Source organism: Heloderma suspectum, chromosome 1 (genome assembly GCF_057233095.1).
Source record: "Heloderma suspectum isolate Gila_16-S chromosome 1, 16-S_ref, whole genome shotgun sequence".
Taxonomy (NCBI): Eukaryota; Metazoa; Chordata; class Lepidosauria; order Squamata; family Helodermatidae; genus Heloderma; species Heloderma suspectum.
In genome coordinates this window covers 359,118,988-359,130,145 of record NC_139458.1, presented here as the reverse complement: position 1 = coordinate 359,130,145, position 11,158 = coordinate 359,118,988, and the positions used below count along the sequence as shown (strand labels likewise).

The 11,158-nt window shown below is 45.8% G+C and overlaps 1 protein-coding gene across 1 annotated transcript; it reads left to right on the top strand.

Moving 5' to 3' along the window:
- The first annotated feature begins 7,657 nt into the window (after positions 1-7,657).
- Positions 7,658-10,227, top strand: PRR18 (proline rich 18). The gene has a single exon (XM_084827988.1). It carries the CDS (start codon positions 8,098-8,100, stop codon positions 8,884-8,886), a length of 789 nt encoding a protein of 262 aa, XP_084684114.1. The 5' UTR covers positions 7,658-8,097; the 3' UTR covers positions 8,887-10,227.
- The last annotated feature ends 931 nt before the right edge of the window (positions 10,228-11,158 follow it).

Here is an 11,158-nt window from a genome sequence, read left to right as displayed (position 1 = left end):
GGCAAAATGAAAGGCTGTACTTAAGCCCCCGTGGCTAATAGCCACTGGGGTAGGGATGCAGGGAGACAATTTGCATGCATCATTTGGCATAGGGGGAGAAGTTTAAACTGCCCGTGTGCTGTAGCCTCAATCCACCGTACTCTCCCACCCCCATGTGTGGTTGTTTTTAGAAGATGGAACTCCTCTGTGCTAATCGGACTCCTTGAGCATTGCTGTAGCTGCGAAAAAATACAATACATACTTGCAGAAATGCAGGCATTACAAAATAATACATAAAATGCAGTTTAATAAAACTTTAAGAAAGGAATTTTACATCCAAATGTGCAAGAGAGGCTGCAAGCTACATGTATCTTTAATGGTTTCTTCTCTACGCTACAACTTAAAGGCCTTTACTGTGAAATTTTCTGTGTCTCAGGAATAAGGGGATCCCACACTCTCCAAGAATAGGTGTTTGGATTAATAAATTTGCCAAACTGCTAACAGCTAGTTTACAAGGAAAAGCAGGCAAAGCACATTTAAAAATGAGAATTTATTTCCGTTTTAAAGTATAGTCTCCATATCCCAACTCTTGCTAAATGCCCTCCCTCCCGTTCGTGGATCTCAGCTTGGTGATGCTTGCCCCCCGCAAACTACCTGAACTATATTTTCTGAGGTTCAATGGCTGAAGCAATCTGACTCTAGTCTTACAAGCAAACAACTACAGAAGTTACATCTTTGGTGGAAGATGTTGTAAAACAAATATTTAAAACAATGCTATTTCCCTTGACCCTTGGTCAAAGACCCTTGGTCTTTGGCTGGGACACAGCCGAAGATTGTTGCATGTGGGATGCTGCGCTTCCAGCAGGTTTGGGGTATGGGGCACTGCACAGAGGCAGCTTGCTATCCTGATCAAAATAAGACTTAGGCGCTGCTGTCCTGAATTAGCTACAAAGAAGTAGCAAAACACAGTGTTGCCACATTATACATAATTTTAAATGGGGATGTACTTTGCCCAGAAGATTGGAGGCTGCTTCATGTAGAAATTTTGCAAAAAGCTCCCCCCGTCCTTTACATATGGCCCACAACCAAGAACCCCCTACCCTGCTCTCCTCAACCAGCCACAAATAAATTGAGGCTGATATAGATAAAATGCCCTATGGATTATAATAAAGTCTTTTAAAGTAATTGATTGCGGGCAACTCCAGTATAACCATAATGTTTTGATAGAGTGGTTTAATTGACAGCACATGACACATTTAAAATCAGGAGGTCTACATGTGTAAAAACAAGTTACACATTAGCAACCATGCTATTACAAAACCTATCCCACAGATAATCGGGGTCTGTGTTAAAGCTTAAAGGTTTCACAGCATCTTCGTAAAAAGAAAAGTTAAATCCCTCTCTCGGGGGGAGTGGTCAAAAGTAAAAGAATACATTAGAAAAAAATTGTAAGACCGAAAGCATTTAGCTGCTAACTTCTTAGCCACAAGCCTATACAAAGACTTAAAGGCCTCATTTCCAGAGAATGATTACAAATCACACCTTTTAAAACAGAACCCTGTGGAAGTACGTAGGCCTGACCAAAGGGTCTATGCTGTTTTACACTGCATGGCTGGGGTTGAATTGATGGTCTGTAGATTAAAAATTACTCAGGCCAAAGGTCTTGCTAGTTTGTATCTGTTACACAGCAAGTGTGGTATCGGAGTCTGCGGATTATTTAAAAAAAAAAAGTTACTCAGATCTCTCAACAGTTGAAAATTCTGAGATTATGGGGAAGTAATAAAAAGCTATAGCCCTGTCAAAAGGCTGCATTATTGGAGGTTGAATCAAGGCAAAATAAACTTAACAACACTTCTGCAAATACTTAGGTTTCTACAAAGGCCCAACCACCACCCTCCTCAAATCCTCCAGCTAAAAACCCTTAAAACTAAGAATTTCTCTCACACTTCTAGCAAAATACAAAATCTCTTCAAAAGAGAAAAAAGCTGCTTGCCTTCCAGCAGAACTGCAAGAATGTCAGGAACACATTTTGCCCCCCACCCCCTGCATGCTATTTGGTCTGTTGGCTTGATGCTAAAAGCATGGCCATGGCCAGGTCTTTTTATAAGATTTTTTTTTTTTTTTGTAAAAGGAGAGAAAGAAAAGTATACTTTTAGGAGAAAATATGACTGCCTGTCCAGGGGAAAAGGAAGTACCTCGCTTTGCACTTTTATACCTCCAAATCCTGTTGTGTGAGCTCTGGGGCCACGATTGGTTACAGCCTGGGATTCTCCACCTCTGGGGATCATTTGCGTTATCCACTCGCAGGGAAATTATGCAAAAACTTAATTACCACCACACCTTCCTCTTCCTCGGCCATTTCTGAGCACATGGTTTTCAGGGGCCCAAAACTAGCTTTATGTGTACTCTCAGTTGTATGTTCTTTGTGTTTTACAAAATAAATGAAGTGTATGTCTACCTTATGAACTTGAGCACGCTCCGGGAGAGAGCGGAGGACAGGAAGGCCTGGCGTGCTATGGTCCATGGGGTCACGAAGAGTCGGACACGACTTAACGACTGAACAACAACAAATGTCTACCTTACAGGTTTACTGTAAAGGTAGTCTTTTGCTTCAGACCTGAAACGTTGCTAACCCTTGCAATCTTTGTTCTATACTTTTTTTTTTTACAAAATGCTTACCTTTCCCCACAGAAAATAAAATCTGCTACACTTTCAATAATATAACCCTGATGATCTATGGGGTGGCTTCTACAGTTAAAAACGGTTAAGCCCCTATTTTAAGTACCACAGAAACTACAAGTGTACTTTTACAAAATTCTTGTTAAGGGCTACAACACTATATTTCCCCTACTTATAAATGTACCGGGGGTTGGGGGCTGCAAGCACTTTCTACATATACTTTTAATGGTTACTTCCATACATAGCTACTTAAAGGCTGTTACTGTGAAATTTTCTGTCTCTCAGGAATTAGGGAATCCCACACTCTCCAATAATAGGAGTTTGGATCAATATTTTTACCAATCTGCTAACAGCTGGTTTACAAAGACAAAGGATTTTTACAAAATCTTAGTGGTGTTTAAAAACATGTCTACCTTGAGGGGCTGGTGTAACCCTCACAACATTTATTTTCTGATTTGTACAAAACGTATAATTTTGCCTTCCTTACAGAGTTGTTGTAAAAGGTTCCTTTTGCTTCAGAACTGAAACACTGTCACCTTTGTTTTTCTGCTTTTTACAAAATGCTTCTTTTCTCAGTGGGGGGAAAAAAAGGCTGCTACACTTTGAATAATATAACCCTGGTAATCTGTGGGGTTACTTCTAGAGTTAAAAACATAAGGTACCCCACTTTAACTACCAATGGAGACTGCAGGCCTACTTTACAAGGCTGCTAACAGCTACAACTAGCACTACAATTTCCCCCTACATATAAATAGATGGGCTGCAAACAGTCTACTTTTTAAAATTAAAATATCACTTTTGTTTCCTATCTACATAGCAGCTTAAAAGGCTGCTATTGCAAAATCTTCTGTCTCTCAAGAATTAGGGAACCCCACATTCTCCAAGATTAGATGCTTAGATTAATACATTTTACCAAGCTGCTAACAGCAAAAGTGAGAATGTATTTCCATTTAGAAGTCTAGACCATTGATCCCTACTCTTTTCTAAAGGGCAGCCTCTGTTTTTTGGCTCCCCATGTAGGATTCTTTTACAAAATCTAAGTGGTGCTTAAAGAATTATTTACTTTTTAAAGGCCTTTGATGATTTTACTTGCAACCCCTGTGATTTCTATGTTTAATGATTCTTTCAAAATGATCCTTTAAAAAAGCTTACTTTCCCCCTTCAACTCTACCACCCTTTTGGATCTAGTTCCATTTTGGGAATTAGTGATAAAAGTTTATTCTTTCAAAATGACTGTTAAAAAAAGAAAAAATAGTTTTTCCCTGAAACTCTACTAGCATATACCCCACCTTTTGGAATACACAGGGGGTGATGGTTGGATTACAGCACAGGATGTTTGTAATAGGCTTTACTTGGCAACCTTTGTGTTTTCTATGTTTAATGCCCACCTTTTGGAATACACAGAGAGTGATGATTGGCCCCAGCAAACTTAAAGCATGTCTACCTTGAAGGTTGTTGTAATCCTTACAACCTTTATTTTCTGATTTTTACAAAATATTTAATTTTGTCTACCTTACAAAGTTGTTGCAACCCTTGTGATTCTTACAAAAATGCGTACTTTCCCCACTTCAACTTTGCCACCATATCCACCTCCCAGGCACCCATGAATACAGTTGATAGGCTTAAGGCATAGCTACCAGAGATGCCTTTGTTTACTGAATGTATCAGGATCTTCCCTATTTTGTGTGTGTGTGTGTGTGTGTGTGTGTGTATATATATATATATGCCTACAGTCGAACTGTGGTGCTGGTTCCAGGGGACTCGTAAGACTCTTACGAGTCCCCTGGACTGCAAGGAGGTCAAATCAGTCAATCCTAAAGGAAATCAACCCTGAGTGCTCATTTGAAGGACAGATACTGAAGCTGAAGCTCAAATATTTTGGCCACCTAATGCGAAGAGAAAACTCCCTGGAAAAGACCCTGATGCTGGGAAAGACTGAAGGCAAAAGGAGAAGGGGACGGCAGAGGATGAGATGGCTAGATAGCATCACCGATGCAATGAATATGGACTTGAGCACACTCCGGGAGAGAGCGCAGGAGAGGAAGGCCTGGCGTGCTATGGTCCATGGGGTCACGAAGAATCGGACACGACTGAACAACAACATATGCCTACAGACCCCACCCAACCCTGACTTGCTAATCGGAGTCTCCAAGCACCAGTTGCACTGTTCTACACAGTATAATTTCCCCCTACATATAAATAGATGAGCTGCACGCCATCTATTTTTTAATTAAAATTTCACTTTTGTTCCCTATGTACATAACAGCTATTGCAAAATCTTCTGTCTCTCAGGAATTCGGGAACTCCACAATCTCCAGGATCGGATGCTTGGAGTACTAAGTTTACCATACTGCTAACAGCTAGTTTACAAAGCAAAACAGGAAAAGCACATTTAAAATAAGAATTTATTTCCGTTTTAAAGTATAGTCTCCCTACCCCAACTCTTGCTAACAGCACCTCTTGATTCTTTCCCATCATTTTTTTAAAATTTATTTTACAAAATCTTAGCAGTGTGTAAAGCATGTCTACCTTGAGGGGCTGTTGTAACCCCTGTGACTTATTTTTATGGATTTTACAAAATGCTTAATTTTGTCTTCCTTACAGAGTTGTTGTAAAAGGATCCTTTTGCTTCAGATCTGAAATGTTGCAACCTTTGTTTTTCAGCTTTTTATATTTTCCCAACAGGAAAATAAAAGGCTGCTACACTTTGAATAATATAACCCTGATGATCTGTGGGGTGGCTACATCTCAAAATGGGAATAAATGATACAAAGTCACTTTACAGGGGTAAGCATACTTTTTTTGGGGGGGAGCCCTAGCAGCATTTTAAATGTGCCTAGAGTGTATGGCTAACATAAAATTCTCTAACAACAAAGGGGAACGTAGTGGTTGGATCCTGATATTCTGTGGACTCCTTTGCTTATCTGTGTCTGTCTTCTACATCTCAATGTGGGGGTTAATGAGCATAGTTTCTGGGAAACCCTAGCAGCATTTTAAATGTGTCTAGGGTGAAGGACCAGATTGCAGGTAAGCTTATAATAGGTTTTAAATATAAAAACAAATGCTCTGCAGAAAGGAAGGAAGGGTGGGGTGCTGCTAGGCAAGACTAACACAAAACTCTCTAACAAAAGTGTGTGGGGGTAGTAGTTGGATCCTAACAGTTCTGGGTCTCCCTTGCTTGATCTGTGTCTTCTACATCTCAAAAGTAACTTTACGGGGCGAGTATAGTTTTGGGGGTAAACCTTAACAGCTTTCTAAATATGTCCAGGGTGATGGGGCAGATTGCAGGTAAGCTTGTAGTAAGTTTTAAACATAAAAACAAGTGTTCTGAAGAAAGAAAGAAAAAAGGGTGAGGTGCTGCTAGCCAGCTTAATATAAAATGCTTTTTTTTGACTGGGAAACCTCTTTTTCTGTCTCCACAAGGCTTGCCCCCTAGTAGCTCTGTGAAAACTGCAGTTATAACTTTTGTGGCAGTATATCTATATAGATGTGAAGTTCCTTTCTTTCTTAATGTTTTATTGAACTGCTTATTGCGGATGGTCTTTATTGTTTTAACAGGCTGCTTACAGCCTCCTCAGATTTTCCAGGAATTCTGTAAAAATGTCTACAGGTATGTTCTCTGCCACAGCTGCATCTTTTCTTCTTACATTCGCAGGAGCTATAGCAGGCTCTCCCTTTCTTGTACTTTTTAAAAGTCTGTAGACATAAACACGGCTTACAGCCTTTCTGGGGTTCAATATTCAAGGGTGCCTGGCATCTCCATGTTCTCTATGCAGGAAACATGTCTGGACAAGCTAACTGGCTACATTGATCAAATCTGGCTGCACCTCTTCTGACTGGCTGATGGGGTAGGATGTTTCTGGGTCTAAAATTGTTCCTGTTGGCCTGTTGGGGGGTGACTGTATATGGTTCCAGGGTCCCTGCACGTCAGGGGGCTAAAACCTCTTCCTATTGGTTTGTTGTGATGGGACGAGTTCTTAGAGGGGTCATATGACCCCCCTGGGCCAATCCAGGGAGGGCTTGGAATGGCCCTTTGGGCCATTTCTGCACCCATACCTGTTAGGGCTCTAAATCTTTGTCCTATTGATCCATGGTGGCATGATGAGTTTGTAGAGAGGTCACATGACCCCTGTCAGGGTTACCTGATGGTCATATGACCAGCAGGACTTCTGGAGGTGGGACTTCTGGCTAGGGCAGGACATCTGGTCTCCCAAAAGGGGTGGGCCACCCATCACTTTTGAAAAGGGGGCATGGTTTAGAGTTTGATGCAAGGTAGCCACTTTCACTACTACTGCGCTTTGTTGGTCTTTTAGCAAAGGAAGAGGGGAGGGAGTTCTGCACCTGACTGACCAAGGATGGCTCCATTTAAAGCACACTTGTATACTAGGTAAGAAAAGTTACTAAGTGCATTTACTAGCCTACTAAGAATTGCCTTCTAGCAAGTGGGCTAGCTGAAGAGGGGCAAATCTCTTTCTCCCGCATCCACCAGCATGCCAGCTGCGGAGGAGGGGGCTTGTCTTCCCCTGTGGCCAGTGCAGAAACCTAGAAGGCTGCTTAAGGGGGGATGGGTTGCTCTATTTCTCCCCCAGCCCACTCACCCACCTGCATGGAATTCCTTGTTGTCCAGGTGACCAGGCAGGTAGTTGAAAAGAAGGCTGGTTTAAGGTGAACAGCAGCTAGAGGTGTTATGTCCCACGGATGCCCCGCGACACACAAAATTCACTCACCACGAGTCAGCCGGTTGTGTGTTATGTTAGCACAGCAGTTATCAGCGGCCCACGCAGCTGTGCCAATGGCACATGAATTCCGTATGCAACTAGGGCTAATCACGGCGCAACTGTATTCACGTCGCGGGCTATCTGGAACTGCACAACCTATGTTCCAACGAGCCCGAAGGCTGGCAAAAATTATTTGCCCCTGTGGGTGTGTGTAATAGCTCAGAAGGGCTCCTAAGGGCAGAAGAGGGTTTAAAAAAAAAAAAATCAAAAGGGCACAGCTACCGCCCCAACAACTCCACCGTTCAGCGGGCGCAGGGCTGCTGCTCTCTCCCAACTTGCGCCAAGGCCGGGTCCCGTTCCTCTCCTGCTGAGGGAGAACTGGGCCTTCTCTTTCCGCCTGACAGGGGGCGAGTTTCAGTCCCCCCGGCGGGAGCGGCTGGCTGGCTGGCCGGCCGTGCCCAAAGCCCTCTCGTCTCCCCCCTGCCGCCTCTCGGCTCCTCCTCTCGGCTCCAGCCAGCCGCCGCCGCCGCCGCCGCCGCGTGTCTCATTCGTCCGCAGGGCCAGCGACGACGTTCGCCGCGCAGCCGGGCTCATCCACGGCGGGCTGGAAGCTCCGACTCGAGGGGAGAGGGGCGTCCGCCGCCACCTCTTCTGCGGAGATGTCGCTCTGAGCGGCAGCCCGGAGGAGGAGCAGCAGGGAAGGGGCTCCGTCGGCCACGCCATGTCCCTGCCGCCCATCGCGCCGCCACCTGCTGCCGCCCCCCGATCGCAGCCTCGCAAGCAGCGGCAGCCGTCGCCGCCGGCCGCGGCTCCCCGAAAGGCCGTGGCGGCCTCCTTGGCACCAGCCAAGCCGCCTCGGAACGGTCGCGGGGCGCCTTCGGAGCGCTCCGGCGCCATCTCCAGTTCCTGGCCCAGCGCTTCCCTCCAGAAGCAGGTGCCTCGCAGCAGAGCCGCCCAGGGCAGCGGGAACCCCCCGGCGCCCCCAGGAGCGACGGCGGCCGCAACGATCGCCTTGGCGGCTCCCCAGCCCCTCGCCCGGGGCCGCCCCGTCTTGGGGCCGCCGGGCTCGGGCACGCGCTCCTGCGAGAGCCTTTGCGCGGCGCAAGGTGGGCGCGGGGAGACCGCCGCGCGGCGCTTCTCGCTCGGCCTTCCCCCGGAGGCGATCCGGGTGCTGCAGCGCCGGAGCCTGGAGAAGCAGCACCAGCAGCGGCCGCGCGGGCGGACGCCCCGCGCCGCCTCCCCCGGCGCTGCGACGCGCCCCCTCGCGGCAGGCTCGGCCGCCGCCGGGGACTTGCGCGCTCTGCTCCGGGTGTCGCTGCTGAACGAGCGCCGCCGCTACGACGACGTGGAGGCCGAGGAGGAGGACGAGGCGGCGGGCGGCCCCGCAGCCTCTGCGGCGGACGAGGGGCTGGTGCGCAGGTGCACCGAGTGGCTCCGAGGCGTGGAGAGCGCCGCGGCCCGCGACCGGGCCGACAAGCTGGACACCCTGCCGCACTTGAGCACCCTCTGAGCCGCCAGCCGTGGCCCCTCGCCCGGGCCCTGCCCGGCGGCCCTTCCTCAAGCCGCCGGGCAGGGCCAGGGAGGCGGCGGGCTCTCCCACACTGGAGGCCTTCAGGGCGAGGCTGGACAGCCGCCTGTCAGGGATGCTCAGACCTGGATCCCTGCACTGAGCAGGGGGTTGGACTCGATGGCCTTGTCGGCCCCCTCCGGCCTTACCATTCCATGATTCTAAGGGGCCCTTCGCAAAGGGACGGGGCGCAAAAGGCCCTCCGCTCCCTTCCTCCGGCTCTCGTCCTAGGGTCGTCGTCGTCGTGGGAGGCCTTCCCACCTGTTGCCGTTGACTAGAAGCGCATTTCTTCCTCTGCCGGCTCGAAAGCTTTTGCGCCGACGTAGGTGTGTTTTTGGTGCCTTTTCTCAACAATGACATGAAGCCGTGACGCTCCGTTGTAAATAACCGGCTCCAAAGGCAGCCGGGCAGGCCTCTCGTTTCGGCAAGGGTCGCCTCATCTAGACACGTTTTTAATGGGTTGCTTCAGTCTAGCTGAGCAATCCGTCTTTGCCTATAGCATGTCAAAGGAGAGGTGCTTACATTTGCCTCAGAGACAATAAACATGAGATATGCCTGCTTGAAGAGTACTCCTGCGCACTGGCTAGGAATTCGCTTCACATTCTTAAGTGGACTATTTCTCCAGTGCAGTTGTAGCAGCTTTTTTTTTTTTTTAACCTCTTTACTCAAAACCGTATAGAAAAAGAAATGATGATGCTAGGGAGGGCTAACTTGTTGTATTATTCTTGGCCCAGCAAGTAGAAATGATTGCACAGGATAGACAATAGCTTTAAGAGAATGGTGATTGAAATCCAGCCCCTTGATATATAGATTTTACCATGACTGGCCAAATATAAGTGTTGAACTTTGTCATCTCATTGTGTTTAACTTAATATGGTAGCATAGCAACATGTGCTTAATTTTTATTTTATTTTTTTAGTCTCTGTAAAGACCTGTGTGCACAGAGACAGCTGAATCTGTTTTGTTATATAGAAAGAAGCTGCAGCAGCTTAACTTGCAGTCTGAAGTGTAGGGGAGGGTAAAGAAGGTTGGAGAAAAAATGTTTCTCCAACTTTTCTTTGCTGTTCCTGGGCCTGAGGCTGCAGAGTTTACGAAACAGCTTTTGTATTACACAACAAAGTGTGGTGACACAAAGATGCTATGTATAGTACAAGAATTGGCACAAAGTGTTCAGTATGAAGATCTTTTTTTAAAAAAAATCAATACATTGTATATAAAGATTAGCACAGTGATTTTGTAAATTTGTAATATTTCTATTTATTTGAAAACCAATTAAAATTTGTTTGTGAGGAAACATGTATGTTTTGGTGTAATATGATCATCTGTTCTACAATTCCATAGTCATTAAAAGGGAGGAGGAAATAAAGGATGTAAAATGGGCATGAACCAGCCAAAGTTAAGCATTTTAAGTCCTATTTTCATTAAGTGAGATTTAAGCACATAACTCCCCTATTGAAATCAATAGGTCTTAAAATTGCTTAACATTGGATTGTGCCTATTGTTTTCACTCAGCCAGGGAAACAGACAACGAACTATTCTGACATTTTGATAACATGTTTCAACTATGATAACCATATGCCTGTTCTATAAAATCAGTCCAGCAGATTGGAATAATAACGTAATTGAGTTCACTGCATATGAAGGAGCCAACATTTTAAAAAGCAAGGGCAAGACACTGCAGGGAAATTGAGATTTCTGAGGAACTATCTACTTTAGAGCTGCATATTTGATATAATAGAAAGTACTTATTTCTGTTTATAAAACTTTTTTGTATATCTGTCTTTCTAAGAGAACTGATAGCATCAGATTTCCTATGTATATTGGTCCTGAAGGTTCAGCAAACATTTCTTGCTAATTATAGTGTAAAATGTCATACGGAGTTAAGGCAATAGCAGAGGTTTATGAACAGACTTGGTTAGCTGAACTTGGTGCATAAATGTCCCCTGAATAAGGGCAGCAGCCAGTAAGGGGAGGGGAGACTGTCTCCCTTCTCTAAGGGGAGACTGGAATATACTGTGCCCAGCATCAGTTGCAAGCAATCCCCAAGGAGATGGATTTTTAAGGCCCATGTAAAAGCCTGTATGGATGCAGACAAATGTATATATCCCTTGGGAAAGAGTTCCACAGATACGAGGCTACCACCCCAAACCCCCTGTCTCTAGTACCTGCCAGTCTAAAAGTGCAATCCTATCCTGGCTGGGAGTTGTAGGACTTT

Coding starts and splice junctions, on each gene's coding strand:
- PRR18 (XM_084827988.1), top strand. CDS start 8,098: ATGTCCCTGCCGCCCATCGCGCCGCCACCTGCTGCCGCCCCCCGATCG.